This window comes from Artemia sp. Qi Xiang Cuo, chromosome 3 (assembly GCF_049724085.1).
Source record: "Artemia sp. Qi Xiang Cuo chromosome 3, ASM4972408v1, whole genome shotgun sequence".
In the NCBI taxonomy this organism is placed as follows: Eukaryota; Metazoa; Arthropoda; class Branchiopoda; order Anostraca; family Artemiidae; genus Artemia; species Artemia sp. Qi Xiang Cuo.
This window is the reverse complement of record NC_142796.1, coordinates 80445629-80465344: the sequence shown is the minus strand read 5'-3', so window position 1 is coordinate 80465344 and position 19716 is coordinate 80445629. Positions and strand designations below refer to the sequence as shown.

General features: G+C 33.3%; 1 protein-coding gene across 2 annotated transcripts in view; it reads right to left on the bottom strand.

Moving 5' to 3' along the window:
* Positions 1-19716, bottom strand: part of LOC148954600 (uncharacterized) — an 88852-nt gene that overhangs the window by 25542 nt on the left and 43594 nt on the right. The window contains exons 2-3 of one of the 2 annotated variants that reach the window (XM_089086636.1): positions 16691-16834; positions 2026-2157 (exon numbers count right to left, since the gene is read on the bottom strand). In XM_089086636.1, the coding sequence (XP_088942762.1) occupies positions 2026-2157; positions 16691-16781 (223 nt within the window). In that variant the 5' untranslated portion in view covers positions 16782-16834. Of the gene's footprint in view, positions 1-2025; positions 2158-16690; positions 16838-19716 lie in introns of both variants that reach the window. The other variant, XM_089086637.1, reaches the window with a different exon arrangement.

The window sequence follows — 19716 nt, the reverse complement described above, 5'->3', positions numbered from 1 at the left end:
AATGTCTATTATGAATATTAAATACAAAAGAAAATATTTGTAATAAAATTGGTTTTCAGTAAAGCGCCAATGACGCAGTAGGTTTTAGACTTTTACAGTGAGAGAAGGAGGCGATACCCAAATCTTATCTGCTGAGTTTTTCCTGTTCCCAACCTAAAATGTATTTATTAGTGAAATTTCAGCCTTAAAGTCTAACCCCTCTTTATAAGAAATTTGTTATGGAAGGAGAAACATACACAAATGTGGGAATTTTGAAAACAGATGATGCGTTGCAATTCAAGTAAAGATTATTACGCACAATACGCTAATTTGTATGTTATTGAAAAGATATTTTGCTTCATTATTTGTATCGTGTCGTTTATCACCATCTCATGAAAATAGCATATCGGTTATTTCCTGCCAAACAACGGCGTCCAATTAAAAAAAAAAAAAAAAAAAAAAAAAAAAAAAAAAAAAAAAAATAGAGTTGATTTAAAGTCAGTACCTGAATTTGTTAATCCAATTAAATTAAAATATGTGATGTCCAAATGTAATGGTTGCAGTTTACTTGATTTCTTCCAAGATATAACTGAATAGCATGATTCCTTTACAATTGGAGCTTGTCGGATTGTTAGGAAAATTGTACTGACGCGCAAAAGGGTGTGTCGACAAGTGTTATCATAAACTAAGTTAGAATTTTGTCTCGCTATAACAAGAGAGAAACGGGAAAAATTACTTCGCTGAAATCCTTCCATTGAGTCCGGCTGGATAGGATCTGACAATGCAGCATCCCCCTCACTGAAGTTCCCACATAAAGCCCAAATAATATATTTCACCTTTAATTAATTATCTTGACGCGTAAAAGTTTTTTTTGTTAAAACGGGTTTCTAGACTCTCGGATCGATGAAATCTAGTTTCGTCCGTATTTGCCTTCAAAATATTGGAGAAAAATATTATTTGAAATTATTTAAAAAGTGTATAACAATGCAAAGAAACATGGCAATCTATTTAACAACAACATTTTGCATGTTATATAGCAAGAATTTCACAGACTGAGTGTTTTCTTTTAGTTTCTTATATATCCCAGAGGGCTCTGGGATCATCAGGGGGTTGGGTGCATTGTCAGAAAAGTTACCATGATATTTGGAAGGAGCAGAAGATAAGGAAACTGATGGTGCTACTTGTATTGTATTAGCACGTTTCCTTCAGACATGGTCAAGGTGAACTACTAAATATTTACCGATTTATAGAAATTAGAAATTATTCTGTTTTACCAAAAAGGAAAAAATGTCTTATGTTTCTAAACTATTAGTTATTTTGGTACTTGTTAATTAAATGAAACGGACTAAAAAATTACGCTTAGGTTAGTTATGAGAAAACCGGTTTCATAGCCACAAAGACAAGTGACAGAATAGATTGGAAATATACAGTTTGGGCTATACATTTGAACATTGAGGGGGGGGAGGGGGTAAGGTAGAGCGGGTCTGCATGCAAGATGTGTTAGCTACAATTACTCTTCATATTATGAAGTAGGAAATTGTTTCTAACTTCACGATGTCTAAATACTTTACCCCCCCCCCCTAATGTACAAATATATAGCCCAAATTATACATTTCCAATCTATTCTGTCACTTGAATGTCCTTGTGGCTATGAAATCGGTTTTCTCAGAACTAACCTAAGCGTAATTCTTGAGTGTATTTCGTTTAATTAACAAGTTCCGTTATCATTTATTTGACCACTGCCAGTAATATTTTGGCAAATAAAATGGAGATCAATAGTAATCTCCGTCCAATATTTTCTTTTGTTATTTAAAAACCTTGTTTTTTTTTGTTTTTTTTTTAAATTCAGCTAGGCTGATTCATTTTACTCTTGTTGACTGCGATTTAAATCACAGTTACTTTTTAACTCTTAATCCAAAGATCGAAATTTACGTTATACGAAATTATAAAGGGATGATTGCGTTGAAATAGATATTTATAATCATTATTCAGTGAGAAATTAACTAAGAAAGTAATCACACCCCATAAATTAACTAAGGTCTTTACCATTAATGGACATCATACAGGATTCATCAATTTTAGGTATTGTTGAATTATAGTCAGACTTGAGGCTTTCCAGTATTACGTCAGGGATGCTGATGGTCTCGCTTTTTTGACTCATGTTGCATTTCTGAGCATCTGCAAAAAAATGAAACAGGTTTTACGAATACTAATATATTCATATGCCTCATACCTGTTATATTCAAAGTATGTACTTTATAATGGGTTTAAAGACCCAGGGAAGATCAAAATACGATACAAAAACAAGAGTCTAAGAGAATCTTTGAGAGCAAGGATTGTGCAGATTCTTAGTTTCCGTGAAAAAGTGAACGGAAAGACGTATGAGAGATCGAAAGCAATATTTCGTTGTAAAGTACGCCTTTAATTCAACATGTTATTTATCTAAATTTTGGTTGGCTAAGATGGGTGGTTACTTATGTAAGGTTGAAAAAAATTTTTTTTTCGTTGTTGATGATGAAATACACTAAATTTCGGGAGCTACTCTCACAGTGTAGATTTCTTCCAACGAAAAAAACATGACGTGACGATGTACAATGCATCTGACACGTGCGAAGCGGGCTCTCGGGCCAGGCTCCAACAAATTATATATAATTTCTTGTGGTTTTCAATATTGTTCTTGATACAATTCACCTATTTTTTCACGTTTTTAAATACTCCTATAAATAAACTCGTGCGTTCGTGCCTGTTATTAGAGGGTACTAGTTCACGCAAATATAGGGGCGGGCAAAGATTTTTTAATAAAAAAAAAAATATCAAGTAACAGAAAAGAGGTAATTGTCAAAATTTAGGGAAGACAATTTATTCCAATGGAAATGTGAAACTATTTTCAAACCCTTGGAGGGGCAATAAAAATCAAAGGGGCAATCGCCCCCTACTATCAAAAATTGGTCCCTCTGCCTGCTACGTGTTATATGACAACAAATAACAGAGTTAGAAATATTATGATTGGCATATAGCAATGCAATTGAGACAATTGGTAAAATAAATAAAGTGAGTTTCAAAATATAAATGACTTTAAAGAAAAATGAAAGAATTTTATTAGTGCGAACAAAATAAAAATTGCGGACAGTGTTTGTCTTTAGATTAGCTCATTCTACGTATATTATTAAATTTATCTTGATGGGTTCAAATTGCTGCTCCACCTGTGGGTTACAATATAAAAAAAGGAAAATCTTTGTAAGAACACGAAGGACCTAAAGCGTTGGTAGCTGAAAACGAACGTCCAGGAGAAGAACATTCATACGATTATATGCATTTATTGGTACTTGTGCATTATACCCACGTCTCATTTGACATATATATATATATATATATATATATATATATATATATATATATATATATATATATATATATATATATATATATATATATATATATATATATATATATATATATATATATATATTGTGTCTGAAAACCTAACTAAAAAGCGTCGCGATCTATTAAACGCGGCTCGCAGCTCCTTTGGTCCAAGAAGTGTTTGGTCTGATCATGGACAAGTTCTAGCCAAAGTTCCGGGTGAAACTCGTATACGTAAAATTAACTATTCGCATGACTGCAATAGTATGTGACTTGTTAGTATTTTTCTTATTTTGTAAATGCCTTCCACAGTTCATTGATTTTCATTTATTTATTTATTTTTTCATTTTTGCTTCTCTTTCAGTGCTAATGGTTCATTCCGATAATACCTGCTGTCCAATTAGGTATTTGTTTGTTTGTAATCCTTTGACAGGTTTTTCTTTTGCAATTGATTTAAGTAAAGATTTCTTTTTGGTTCATCTGGTGACTTTAATAGACTCCAAGTAAAACCTGTTTTTGTGAATTTTTAAGCCATGAGAGTCGGCTTTGGAGTTTGAATATAATCCTTTCGATGTAATTAGTATTGTAAATAATTATGTGGGTCAGGTTAATCAAAGTTCGATTAATATAAACCCTATTTGTTATAGTAAATATGTTCCGGATTTGGGGGGGAGAGGAGGTTACCAAAGGAAATTATTCTTTGACAGCATTTAAGTTTAACATTCAGGGTCTCTCCTCGTCAATTGATAATTTAAGACAAATTGTTTCTGATGGACAGCCTGATGTTGTGGGTTTATGTGAGACGTTTTTAATTATTTTTTTTAATATACAGAGATGGTTAGGGGCTAGGTTAAGTTAGGTCAGGTATTTAATATAATGCGTTGTGCGTGGCCTGCTTTACATAATTCTTTTTAGTAGTTTTCATAATTTTTTTTAGAAAGTATTATATTATCACCAAGTTTTGGTATACATCATTAGGATTAACGTAAGTTCTATTTTTGGGTGTGTTTCTTTGAATTGACAAGTGCCGAGTTTTCATGATTCTTATTAATTTTTTATATGCAGTGAATTCAGTTAAAAAAGTGTCTAGCCAGGTAAAGAATCTTCATTTATAGATATAACCATACACAATATGTATGCAAGATATTTATGCATTTGTGGCCAAAAAATTTCAGTGGTCCATTTGTACATCGTAAATAATTTATTAGATTACATTGCATTTCCAGATATATTTAAAATGACAAGAAAGTATAAAAACGAGTAAAACTTTTGACAATAAACAGTCATTTGATTTTAAGTATATTTATAAATTCATTACCAACACCAGAAAATAATAGAGAATAGTGATAAAGAACAAAAATCTACGTTTTAATTTAACTCCACGAATTATCTTTTCGAAAATAGTTTCAGGACTTGGTGCGTATTTATAAGTGCATGTGTGTATGCTCCGTAATGCTCCTAAGGAATAAATACAAAAAAGGTCTTGGGGCTTCTTTACTCCTTCTTTACTCCTTTTACTCCTTGTATAAGGTCAGATTTTAATCCTCTAATGGCGTGTCATATTGTTTGGAATAAGTTGCCTGAATCAGCTCGACGGTGCCACTCATTCGGTTTGTTTATGAAAAAAATAAAAAATAAAAATAAAAAATTGTTAAAAATTGTTTGGCTTCGTAGATGTTATTTTTATTTATGTTTTTTTTTTTTTTTTTTTTTTTTTTTTTTTTTTTTTTTTTTTTTTTAGTCTGTTTAATCTAATTAATTAATTTAGCTTATTTATTCTATTTCTTCTATAGTTTTCATTGTATCTATATTTTCTTTTCTTCTCCTTTGTATGTGAGAAAGTGTTTTGTTTTTCATTTTTGAGTAAGCATTTCATATGTCTTCCCCCTTTGTACAGGCCAATGAGCCTTTGGGGGAATAATAGCATGTAATATTGTATGTGTATTTATAATGAAGAATAAAACTTATCTTATCTTATATATATATATTTATATATATATATATATATATATATATATATATATATATATATATATATATATATATATATATATATATATATATATATATATATATATATATATATATATATATATATATATATATATATATATATATATATATATATATATATATATATATATATATATATATATATATATATATATATATATATATATATATATATATATATATATATAAGCAGAGACGTGTTCAACAGCTAGGGAGTAAAAACTTAACTTGGACATATTTAAGGGAGTTAGAAAAAGGTACCCAAGCCCTATATTTCTTTTGGTATTTGTGTAGAATATGGGTACACACGCGAGAAGTGAAGTTTCGTTAATGCTAATGAAATAAAACAAAATAGGATGAAAATATAATAGTTTAGAAACAAATTTGGGCTATATATTTGCACATTAGGGAGGTGGGGGTAAAGCATAGCATATATTAAATACGTAATCTCACCTAACCTAGCTACCAAACCCAAAAAAACTGGGGTTTAGTCCCCTAAACCCCAAAAAACTAAAGTTTAAATCTTTGTCACGGAGTGAGCAACACCTCACAAACCTGTTTATCAATAGCGGTTTTGAGATTTCAATGCGGTCTTTCTTTCGTGTGTACCCAGATTCTACACAAGTACCTTTCTTTTTTTTAATGGCAGAGCTATATATTTTTTTCAACATGAAGAAACTAAACCAGAAGCCTGTTTATTCTCCATTATCTGAGGTTTCCTGCAATTTTTTTTTCCTTTTTTTTCTTATTTTTAAGGCAGTAAAATACCAAGAAGAGTTTGATAGGCCTGTAAATTTCTTTCTCATTGCAAGACAACTTGAAACAAATACCCTTCGATTGAAATATTTCTACCTTTGCATTAATAATAATAAAAATCTATTTTTAGCCAACTATAAACAACAAGAAAAAGTGGAATAAAGAAATAAAAATAGAAAAGAGACCAAAATAAACAAAAACAGTAAACTAGAACAAAAACACTGGATAAGACAATGAAATGTCTGAAACTTCGGAATAGCAGACCCGGACAGTTCCTCATGCAGTAGAGTCAGTTTTGCCGTTACATCTGAAACATCAAAATTCTTCATAGTTTTACATACTTATACGATCACCAGTAAACTTTCAGAAGCTGTTGAATACCCTCTTGTAAAGGTTTTGGATGTAAGTGTCCCCCCCCAAAGACCCTCTCAATACTTTTCGCACTGATATAATTTTAGACTGTCAACACAAATAATTGAAAGTTATTTCCGATTAAATTATTCACATTTTCTGGATATTCAATGAATGGGTTAGTTAGGCATGTATTCTGTCATCTAACACACTTCTGGAATTAAAAAATTTCTTTTTCAGTAAACTCTTTGAATCCGGCATTCGACAATACTTTTCAAATTAAAGAATTCTATCATTATTTTACATGTGGGGAAAATTTTCCACGAAGGTAATTCCACAGGGAGGGGGGATTTGCCATATTAAAATGGATTGATTCGCATATCTTTATTCCGACTCTTTACGTATGCGATCAAAATAAATTAATTAGGTAAATAATATAAATATAGGGTAAAGTACGAATTTTTCAGTCAGAAATTAACTCTATTGTGAAAAGAAAAAAAAATAATGTTCATATTTATGGATTTAGTGTATTATCGTGTTTTTCGATTTAAGGATTTTTTCGACTTCTGGACCCGATTCTCTAATAAAGGGGAATTTTCCGAGGGGAAGGGAGATTTAACAGGGTGAAAATTTTTCAAGGGAGTCTGAGAGGAGAATGGTATGTGGGGGAGTTTTGCAGGGAGATTTGCCGCGGGGAAGGGGGGAATTTTCCGGGGTAATTTTTATTAGAGGGGGAGTTTTTACATGGGGGAAATTTCCTTGAATTTCCTTTCTTTTAAGATTGCACCAACGCGCGACGGGTAAGCTAGTTTTGAGAGTATAACGACTAATTCAGCCTTGGACATATAAGACTAAATGCATAACAGAACTGCAGATTGAATTTAAATTATTTTCTGACTGGTCATGTTTTTATGAACATCAATAAACCCGCGAGTCATGTTTTTTTCGGGCGGATAGAATTTTTAGTGACTAAGCCAAAAATTTTAACAAAGCATCATATATATATATGCTTGCTCCAGTTAACTAAACGGGCTATTCAATCTTGATTGTGATTAAATAAAAAAAACAAGTTTTTTAAACTGAAAGTAAGGAGCGACATTAAAACTTAAAACGAACAGAAATTATTCCGTATATGAAAGGGGCTATCCCCTCCTCAACGCCTCGCTCTTTACGCTAAAGTTTTTTAGTGTTTTATAAAACAAAGTTGTGAGACAGAGTCAAACTTTCGCGTAAAGAGCGAGGCGTTGAGGAGGGGATAGCCCCTTTCATATAGGGAATAATTTCTGTTCGTTTTAAGTTTTAATGTCGCTCCTTACTTTCAGTTTAAAGAACTTGTTTTTTTTTTATTTAATTTCTGATCGTTTTTTAGTTAATGCAGCTTTTATTTGCATAAAAATTTTACTTTTCTTTTGCTAAATGGATGTCTTTACAAATTAACTTGCGTAACTAACTTCTATATTCGTATATATTTCTTCTGGCAAAAAATACAAAGTTGCAGATTTTTGCAGATATGAGCTTGAAACCTATGTAATAGGGTTTTCTGATACGCTGAATCTGACGGTGTGATTTTCATTAAAATTCTTTCACTTGTAGGGGATGTTTCCCCCTCTTTAAAAAATCGAGTAAATTTTCTCAGGCTCGTAGCCTTTGATGAGTAATACTAAACTTAATAAAATTTATATATTTAGGATCAGCATTATAAACACATTCTTTTGATACATTTATTGACATCAAAATTCCGTTTTTAAAAGTTTCGATTACTATTGAGCAATATCGCTTGTTTTTTTACTGTTTTTCTTATTACGTATATGTTATTACGTATATGAAGGGGTTCTCCCCTTAATCAATACCACGCTCTTTACGTTAAAATTTAAAAAAAATTTTGATTCACAAACCCCTTAATAACAATGGTCTTTTAATTATAATAGATAGCTCTTTTTAAAGAAATAAAAAAAACTGTTGCTTAAAGAGCGTGGTATTGACTTGGGGGAGAACCCCCTCACATACGTTATAATTCCTGTTCGTTTTAAGTTATAATATTCCTTCTTATATTTCAGTTGAAAAAACTTGTTTTTTTTTATTTAATTTCGGATCGTTTTTTAAATAATGCTTGGAAATCCGGCGCCCCCTTCATAGAAATGCCCCTTACCCCAAAGAAACATCCTCCACGGAAATATTCTCCAGAGTAACCCCCTCCTCTAGCCCCCCCCTCTATAAAAAATCCTTCCTGAAAATGGTTGTATACTTCCCAATAACCAATAAATAATGCTGGCAAGTCCGGCGCCCCCTTCATGGCAATTTCCCTTCCCCCGTGAAAACTTCCTTCATGAACAGATCCTCCAACATAACCACCGACCCACCCTTCTCTCCCACTACCAGGAAAAAAACCTCCTGAAAACTTCTGTATACATCCCAATAACCAATACTATATGTTAACATTGGGTAAAGTTCATAACTTTTAGCCCTCCCTCTGGGAACTTCGGGGATTAAGTCATCCTAAAAGACATATTTATCATATTTTAGACCATGCTGAACAAAATGGCTATCTCAAAATTTTGATCGGGTGACTTTAGGAAAAAAATAAGCGTGGGAGGGGGCAATGGTTCAATCCATTTTTTTTTGTCAATCTAAACCGGAAATAGAACTTTTTATGTCCTTTCGAATGAGCTCTACCACGATATTCTATGATCACTGGGTCGATACGATTCCCCCTGGGGAAAAAAAAACAACAAAAAACACACACACAAACAAACACGCATCCGTGATCTTTCTTCTGGCAAAAAATGTAAAATTCCACATTTTTGTAGATAGGAGCTTGAAACCTCTACAGTAGGGTTCTCTGATAAGCTGAATATGATGGTGTGATTTTCATTAAGGTTCTATAACTTTTAGGGGGTCTTTCCTCCTTTTTTCAAAATCAGCCAAATTTTCTCAGGCGCCTAACTTTTGATGGGTAGCACTAAACTTGATGAAAGTTATATATTTGAAATCAGCATTGAAATCTGATTCTTTTGATATATCTATTTGTATCAAAAACCCGTTTTCTAGAGTTTCGGTTACCATTGAGCCGGGTCGCTCCTTACTTACAGTTCGTTACCACGAACTGTTTGATCAAGCATGGTCGTTGTCCTTTCAGGTATAAAAAAAAAAAAACTAGAACTCAATTATTCTGTAATTCATTAGAAAGAAAGTTCTGTATTGACATTTTGTTAATTTGGAACGCGAGTGCTCTTCAACCGCACAAATTCAAAAGGCATTATGTTCTACGGTAAACATTTTAAAGGTGAGTGTACGTTTTTGATTTGTATTAGCGATGAATTTGTATTTTAGATTCAATTTTGAATTTATATTCAGTGAATTGGAAGCAAAGTTTTAGGCGTTCTAAAATACACTATTACCAAAATTAAAATTAAACGGTTTGATTTCCAACTATTTTTGAAAGTTAAATTACCTAACTCATTTCTGTTAATTTGGAACGCATTGACATTTCTGTTAATTTGGAACGCAAGTGCTCTTCAACCGCTCAAATTCAAAAGGCATTACGTTCTACGGTAAAAATTTTAAAGGTGGGTGTCAGGGCCGTATCCAGGATTTTTGTTCAGGGGGGGGTTTTACTAATTTTTGACTTTTTTTTTGGGGGGGGGGCTTACAAATTTTTGACTCAGTTTTCGACTAATTTTACTGATTTTTACCTAGGTTTTACTAATTTTTGACTTATTTTCGACTCGGTCAAAAATTTCGGAGGGGGGGGGGGGGTCAAAACCGGTTACCCCCCCCCCCTGGATACGGCCTTGGTGGGTGTACGTTTTTGATTTGTATTAGCGATGAATTTGTATTTCAAATTCGATTTTGAATTTGTATTCAGTAAATTGGAAACAAATTTTTAGGCGTTCTAAAATACACTATTACTAAAATTAAAATTAAACGGTTTGATTTCAAACTATTTTTGAAAGTTAAATTACCTAACTCATTTCTGTTAATTTGGAACGCATTGACATTTCTGTTAATTTGGAATGCAAGTGCTCTTCAACCGCTCAAATTCAAAAGGCATTACGTTCTACGGTAAAAATTTTAAAGGTGGGTGTACGTTTTTGATTTGTATTAGCGATGAATTTGTATTTTAGATTCAATTTTGAATTTATATTCAGTAAATTGGAAACAAATTTTTAGGCGTTCTAAAATATACTATTACCAAAATTAAAATTAAACGGTTTGATTTCAAACTATTTTTGAAAGTTAAATTACCTAACTCATTTCTGTTAATTTGGAACGCATTGACATTTCTGTTAATTTGGAACGCAAGTGCTCTTCGACCGCTAAAATTCAAAAGGTATTACGTTCTACGGTAAAAATTTTAAAGGTGGGTGTACGTTTTTGATTTGTATTAGCGATGAATTTGTATTTCAAATTCGATTTTGAATTTGTATTCAGTAAATTGGAAACAAATTTTTAGACGTTCTAAAATACACTATTACCAAAATTAAAATTAAACGGTTTGATTTCAAACTATTTTTGAAAGTTAAATTACCTAACTCATTTCTGTTAATTTGGAACGCATTGACATTTCTGTTAATTTGGAACGCAAGTGCTCTTCAACCGCTCAAATTCAAAAGGCATTACGTTCTACGGTAAAAATTTTAAAGGTGGGTGTACGTTTTTGATTTGTATTAGCGATGAATTTGTATTTTAGATTCAATTTTGAATTTATATTTAGTAAATTGGAAACAAATTTTTAGGCGTGTTAAAATACACTATTACCAAAATTAAAATTAAACGGTTTGATTTTAAACTATTTTTGAAAGTTAAATTACCTAACTCATTTCTGTTAATTTGGAACGCATTGACATTTCCTTTAACTTGGAACGCAAGTGCTCTTCAACCGCTCAAATTCAAAAGGTATTACGTTCTACGGTAAAAATTTTAAAGGTGGGTGTACGTTTTTGATTTGTATTAGCGATGAATTTGTATTTCAAATTCGATTTTGAATTTGTATTCAGTAAATTGGAAAAAAAATTTTAGGCGTTCTAAAATACACTATTACCAAAATTAAAATTAAACGGTTTGATTTCAAACTATTTTTGAAAGTTAAATTACCTAACTCATTTCTGTTAATTTGGAACGCATTGACATTTCTGTTAATTTGGAACGCAAGTGCTCTTCAACCGCTCAAATTCAAAAAGGCATTACGTTCTAAGGTAAAAATTTTAAAGGTGGGTGTCAGGGCCGTATCCAGGATTTTTGTTCAGGGGGGTTTTACTAATTTTTGACTTTTTTGGGGGGGGGGAGGGGTTACTAATTTTTGACTCATTTTTCGACTAATTTCACTGATTTTCACCTAGGTTTTACTAATTTTTGACTTATTTTCGAGACAGTCAAAAATTTCGGGGTGGGGGGGGGGGGGTCAAAACCGGTAACCCCCCCCGGGATACGGCCTTGGTGGGTGTACGTTTTTCATTTGTATTAGCGATGAATTTGTGTTTCAAATTCGATTTTGAATTTGTATTCAGTAAATTGGAAACAAATTTTTAGGCGTTCTAAAATACACTATTACCAAAATTAAAATTAAACGGTTTGATTTCAAACTATTTTTGAAAGTTAAATTACCTAACTCATTTCTGTTAATTTGGAACGCATTGACATTTCTGTTAATTTGGAATGCAAGTGCTCTTCAACCGCTCAAATTCAAAAGGCATTACGTTCTACGGTAAAAATTTTAAAGGTGGGTGTACGTTTTTGATTTGTATTAGCGATGAATTTGTATTTTAGATTCAATTTTGAATTTATATTCAGTAAATTGGAAACAAATTCTTAGGCGTTCTAAAGTACACTATTACCAAAATTAAAATTAAACGGTTTGATTTCAAACTATTTTTGAAAGTTAAATTACCTAACTCATTTCTGTTAATTTGGAACGCATTGACATTTCTGTTAATTTGGAACGCAAGTGCTCTTCGACCGCTCAAATTCAAAAGGAATTACGTTCTACGGTAAAAATTTTAAAGGTGGGTGTACGTTTTTGATTTGTATTAGCGATGAATTTGTATTTCAAACTCGATTTTGAATTTGTATTCAGTAAATTGGAAACAAATTTTTAGACGTTCTAAAATACACTATTACCAAAATTAAAATTGAACGGTTAGATTTCAAACTATTTTTGAAAGTTAAATTACCTAACTCATTTCTGTTAATTTGGAACGCATTGACATTTCTGTTAATTTGGAACGCAAGTGCTCTTCAACCGCTCAAATTCAAAAGGCATTACGTTCTACGGTAAAAAATTTAAAGGTGGGTGTACGTTTTTGATTTGTATTAGCGATGAATTTGTATTTTAGATTCAATTTTGAATTTATATTCAGTAAATTGGAAACAAATTTTTAGACGTTCTAAAATACACTATTACCAAAATTAAAATTAAACGGTTTGATTTCAAACTATTTTTGAAAGTTAAATTACCTAACTCATTTCTGTTAATTTGGAACGCATTGACATTTCTGTTAACTTGGAACGCAAGTGCTCTTCAACCGCTCAAATTCAAAAGGTATTACGTTCTACGGTAAAAATTTTAAAGGTGGGTGTACGTTTTTGATTTGTATTAGCGATGAATTTGTATTTCAAATTCGATTTTGAATATGTATTCAGTAAATTGGAAACAAATTTTTAGGCGTTCTAAAAATACACTATTACCAAAATTAAAATTAAACGGTTTGATTTTAAACTATTTTTGAAAGTTAAATTACCTAACTCATTTCTGTTAATTTGGAACGCATTGACATTTCTGTTAATTTGGAACGCAAGTGCTCTTCAACCGCTCAAATTCAAAAGGTATTACGTTCTACGGTAAAAATTTTAAAGGTGGGTGTACGTTTTTGATTTGTATTAGCGATGAATTTGTATTTCAAATTCGATTTTGAATTTGTATTCAGTAAATTGGAAACAAATTTTTAGGCGTTCTAAAATACACTATTACCAAAATTAAAATTAAACGGTTTGATTTCAAACTATTTTTGAAAGTTAAATTACCTAACTCATTTCTGTTAATTTGGAACGCATATTTGGAACGCATTGACATTTCTGTTAATTTGGAACGCAAGTGCTCTTCAACCGCTCAAATTCAAAAGGCATTACGTTCTAAGGTAAAAATTTTAAAGGTGGGTGTCAGGGCCGTATCCAGGATTTTTGTTCAGGGGGGGTTTTACTAATTTTTGACTTTTTTTTTGGGGGGGGGGTTACTAATTTTTGACTCAGTTTTCGACTAATTTTAAGGATTTTTACCTAGGTTTTACTAATTTTCGACTTATTTTCGAGTCGGTCAAAAATTTCGGGGGGGGGGATTCAAACCGGGTAACCCCCCCCCCCTGGATACGGCCTTGGTGGGTGTACGTTTTTGATTTGTATTAGCGATGAATTTGTATTTCAAATTCGATTTTGAATTTGTATTCAGTAAATTGGAAACAAATTTTTAGGCGTTCTAAAATACACTATTACCAAAATTAAAATTAAACGGTTTGATTTTAAACTATTTTTGAAAGTTAAATTACCTAACTCATTTCTGTTAATTTGGAACGCATTGACATTTCTGTTAATTTGGAACGCAAGTGCTCTTCAACCGCTCAAATTCAAAAGGTATTACGTTCTACGGTAAAAATTTTAAAGGTGGGTGTACGTTTTTGATTTGTATTAGCGATGAATTTGTATTTCAAATTCGATTTTGAATTTGTATTCAGTAAATTGGAAACAAATTTTTAGGCGTTCTAAAATACACTATTACCAAAATTAAAATTAAACGGTTTGATTTTAAACTATTTTTGAAAGTTAAATTACCTAACTCATTTCTGTTAATTTGGAATGCATTGACATTTCTGTTAATTTGGAACGCAAGTGCTCTTCAACCGCTCAAATTCAAAAGGTATTACGTTCTACGGTAAAAATTTTAAAGGTGGGTGTGTTTTTGATTTGTATTAGCGATGAATTTGTATTTCAAATTCGATTTTGAATTTGTATTCAGTAAATTGGAAACAAATTTTTAGGCGTTCTAAAATACACTATTACCAAAATTAAAATTAAACGGTTTGATTTCAAACTATTTTTGAAAGTTAAATTACCTAACTCATTTCTGTTAATTTGGAACGCATATTTGGAACGCATTGACATTTCTGTTAATTTGGAACGCAAGTGCTCTTCAACCGCTCAAATTCAAAAGGCATTCGTTCTAAGGTAAAAATTTTAAAGGTGGGTGTCAGGGCCGTATCCAGGATTTTTGTTCAGGGGGGGTTTTACTAATTTTTGACTTTTTTTTGGGGGGGGGGGTTTACTAATTTTTGACTCAGTTTTCGACTAATTTTACTGATTTTTACCTAGGTTTTACTAATTTTAGACTTATTTTCGAGTCGGTAAAAAATTTCGGGGGGGGGGGGGTTAAAACCGGGTACCCCCCCCCCCTGGATACGGCCTTGGTGGGTGTACGTTTTTGATTTGTATTAGCGATGAATTTGTATTTCAAATTCGATTTTGAATTTGTATTCAGTAAATTGGAAACAAATTTTTAGGCATTCTAAAATACACTATTACCAAAATTAAAATTAAACGGTTTGATTTCAAACTATTTTTGAAAGTTAAATTACCTAACTCATTTCTGTTAATTTGGAACGCATATTTGGAACGCATTGACATTTCTGTTAATTTGGAACGCAAGTGCTCTTCAACCGCTCAAATTCAAAAGGCATTACGTTCTACGGTAAAAATTTTAAAGGTGGGTGTCAGGGCCGTATCCAGGATTTTTGTTCAGGGGGGGTTTTACTAATTTTTGACTTTTTTTGGGGGGGGGGGGGTTTAATAATTTTTGACTCAGTTTTCGACTAATTTTACTGATTTTTACCTAGGTTTTAATAATTTTCGACTTATTTTCGAGTCGGTCAAAAATTTCGGGGGGGGGGGGATTCAAACCGGGTACCACCCCCCCCCCCCTGGATACGGCCTTGGTGGGTGTACGTTTTTGATTTGTATTAGCGATGAATTTGTATTTCAAATTCGATTTTGAATTTGTATTCAGTAAATTGGAAACAAATTTTTAGGCGTTCTAAAATACACTATTACCAAAATTAAAATGAAACAGTTCGATTTCAAATTATTTTTGAAAGTTAAATTACCTAACTCATTTTGAAAAGTATAACATTAATAAAGTATAAAGACCCATTTCGGCATCGAGCAAAAACTGAACTTCAATCGATTTGAACTAAGGCCGAGTCAATCATAATTTTTCACAATAATATTTTTACTAATACCCTGATCTAATTCGTAATCATTTGGAGAGCCAGTTGAAACCCAACGCAAAACTTAACTTCAATCGGTTGGAACTTCGTTAAGGCTGAGCAAATAATTCATAAAATTTTCTAATTGGTTAGAACCCGAACCTCTTCCAGTTAGAGAAAAAAATGCAAACAAAAATGGATAAAAAAATGAAAAAGTGGAATAAAGAAGAAGTGAAATATTGAAAGGAGCTGCTGGATCCTGCCAGATCTCAAAGAACGTATAAGGCAAGAAAGACAAGGATATGTTAGCTCTGAGACAAAGACAACAAAGGGCAATTTCGGCGATTTCTGTGTTTGAATCAACCGTTGTGAATGGTAAAATCTGGTCATTAACATCACTTTATACAGGCTTTAAAAGGCTTTTTTATTGGCAAATTTTTCGATTGACCTCGGCTAATTAAAAAACTCTATCATAAATCTGATTGGGTCGACTTAGCACTAGCTAAATCTCAGCATCAGTAAAATCTCATTGTTAATGGACTTGAACGGTCTTATTATCAATATTAGCAAATCTTAATGTGAATGGGCCTTACGAGGTTTCATACGATGATTTATCCGATTTCAAAATTATGTATAGTAGGTAGTGCACTCCGCTCACGGCACAAGTGTACCAGCCGGCCCGAAGAGACACGGTGGATGTGTTCCACAACATGGAGGAGTAAGCGACATTCTGACATTTATGTACACCGGGTGACTGAGAGTGGGTAACTCTTCAGTTTCATACAAGCTCTACCCACGGAAAATCAGTGGGATATAGCGCATCCTGGTTAATTTAAGCCCACGTAAAATGTAAAAGCGCGAAGTTCAACCACATTCCAGAGGGAGGCCTTTTATGCTGGAGGCCTCTTCCCCTCGTGGAGACTGGAGACATTCCTAGTGGCAGGTTACCTAAAAAACAAATAAGGCTGAAACAAACAAACCTGAAGCTTTATCGTCCACTTCTTTTCCGCAGATAATATCATGAAGCAGTATTTGACCAGCTTCTCCCACATCACGCTTCAGATTTTCCATGTGAAATCTAATTCAACTTTCTCCTATTCATGATGCAGTGAAAACTTGTAGTTCTGCTAGTGCAAAAAGTTCAAGTAAGTAAAAAGAAGCTATGAAATATTCTCTTCAGGAGTGCAACAATAATTAGAAACTAAACATTACTTTAAATAAGATAGTTTAGGGGAGGGAATGTAAACTAAAAAAGGTGATAGTAATAGTTATCCAAATATCGGAGACGTAACATGAACGAAACAGGTCAATAGGCATATCTTTAACTAACGAGTGGAAACAGTCATAACCAAGGCATAGCCTAACTCCAGATGCAATATGTGCTTGAATTTTTCAGTTCCCCAATTCGTATTAAATTATCATAAAAATTCAGCCTAAATCTTTTCCTCGTTCTCAAATGATACCGCAAGAAACTAGTCAAACGGGTTTCTTTCAATAGAGAATTGGATTGCAAACCGTGGTTTGTAGTTGCGTTTACAATATTTAAACTTTTGTTTTTTTGGTTTTAGGGGGGAAAGGTACCTAGGTTAGGTTACGCATTTAATGTATGCTATGCTTTACCCCCCCCCCCCCTTATGTAGTAATATATAGCCAAATTTGTTTCTAAACTATTATATTTTCATCCTATTTTGTTTAATTTCATTAGTATTAACCAAACTTGACTTTCTTGCGTGGGTTCCAGCTAATTGACAAGTACCCCCGGAGCTATTTTCGTGCTACATGTGCTTGCTCCTCCTCAAGCTCAGGTTACTGACTTTACCCCTAGGGGGAGAAACTGCTTATACAGCCTTAAATCAATACAAGAATATGGGGTTGATTTTGTCACGAGGGCACCTAATAAGAGCTGTAACTACCACATGAGATCAAAAGGGATAAGAAAAAGGGGATAAGAAAGAGGCAAGACGGAAATAGACATTTACGAGCTATGACACGTAATCACAAAGTAAGGACATAAGGCCTCACAGTTCCAATCCCAAATTTGAGTATGGAAAGCTTAAAATACAACTTTTAAGTGCACTAAGGGGTTAAAGAGACTTTACCCTAGATATTTATACAAACCGCCTTGAAGATTTAGCTCAAAGAATGGTCACCCTCCAGGCAAATATAACCGAGAAACTAACAAAGCTTTGAAATTGGCTTGTTTGAATTGATTTGTTTGCTTTGAACGGCTTGACTTACGGACTGGTTTCTTTCTGGTCTTTGGCTATTTTGGTGGCTTTTTGGTGTGGTCAACTCCCTTTTTCTACTCTATATCATTTCAGATTGCCTCCCAATCATAATCTAATAATGAAAGGCATGAAACTGTAATGAGCCGGAAGTATTAGGCTTGGAAAGTGCTGGAAAAGGACACTGACACCATTGGAGAGCATCGTCAATTGCTGTAAGCCCTTTAGTAACCAGAATGTGTCCATGCTTTCCGGGGGCTTTCTGCTGTTTGATCGTAAGCCGGCTCAAGTGCAGTATCCTGTACACATGAGAAGGAGCTATTGTGGAGAAGCAACTTGTGCAGCTGTGTTATGACCTCATGTGGCTTTTTACTTAAAAGGGCTGTTATGTTGCTAGTAGAAATATATTGTCCTTGAGAAGTCTTCTTTCAAAACTTTAAGAAGTAACGTGTTATGTAACATTATTTTCAAATAATTTTACCACGCCGCTTGTAAATTGGTGTTGAAACACTTTTTTAAGTTTGTTTAAGTTTTCATCCACTCTCTTTACATCCCTTAGTAAATCATGACTCATTACGGTTTATCAGTTTATTTACAAAACACTTAGGACAAAGACAACTCAATAACTCCGAAATAATTGTACCTGGGGACGATCGCACCCGGATGATTGCAGTAGAAATGTGGACATGTCATACTTTCTCACAATAAGGGTCTTGGCAGGGTTGAAAACCTGTATAGTTCAGGGACCTAGAGGGGGCAGCAGTTAGGCCCAGCGAAGTACCCAGCCTCAGCGACTGGTGATAGCGGTGATGAAGATTATAGCGGTTGTACAGAAGGTAGTCAATCTGACGGTAGGGAGATAATGGAAACAATTAACAAGAGGAAGTAAACCGAAGGTTACGTGGTGTAACCTTATACTCCCCCTCCCAGCCCCCTTAGTAATTCTCATTAGTCTGTTGGGAGAATTTACTATAAAATCTTTAACACGGTCAGAATCAAAAGCCAAATATCATGTTTAAGAAAAAAACTGCCTAGTGAAAACAAATTGCCATCTGACACTGATTAGGAATGATGACTTATTTTGGCTTGTCTTAAAAGTAAAAGGTTATTGTGAAAAGAAATTTATGGTGGTTTCGAAAAAAAAGCCTGAAACCCGTCGAAAATGACGTCAGATCAAAAGAAAAAGTGTGCCATTGGGTTCACGATGGTCGAAAATATTACAAATGGTTTTTACACTTCCCCTCCTTGCAAAACAAAGGAAATGACTTTTTCCTTGTCGTAGCACTGATGCGTCTCCCGTTTTTTTTTTCCTTTTTTCTTTTTTCTAGCAGGGCTAGGGGGTGACCAGAACATCACTGAGAGATGTATAATAGTTCATTCGAACGGAAATTAAATTTGCTAGTGTCCTTTTTAAGTGACCAAAAATATTGGAGGGCAACTAGCCCCCCGCCCCTCCCTGAAGGTCCCCTCCCCCAAAGTCATCCAGTCACAATTTTGAGATAGTCATTTTGTTCAACATAGTTCAAATGTCAAATACCTTTGGTTTTGGTGATGATACAACCCTCCATATTCCCTGGAAAAAGGGCTGCACACTGTATCAGTATCGGGCGTATTCATATCACGGGTGTCAGCGTGAGCGTAGTGTTATTGGGCGTATTGGTATTGCATGTGTCTAGACAGATGTTTAATAGCTCATATAAAAAATATTGCTCATATCTACGTGAGTGGCGTAATTTCGTCAAAATCCTGTGGTGGGGGGGGGGGACAAAGTTGGATCAAAC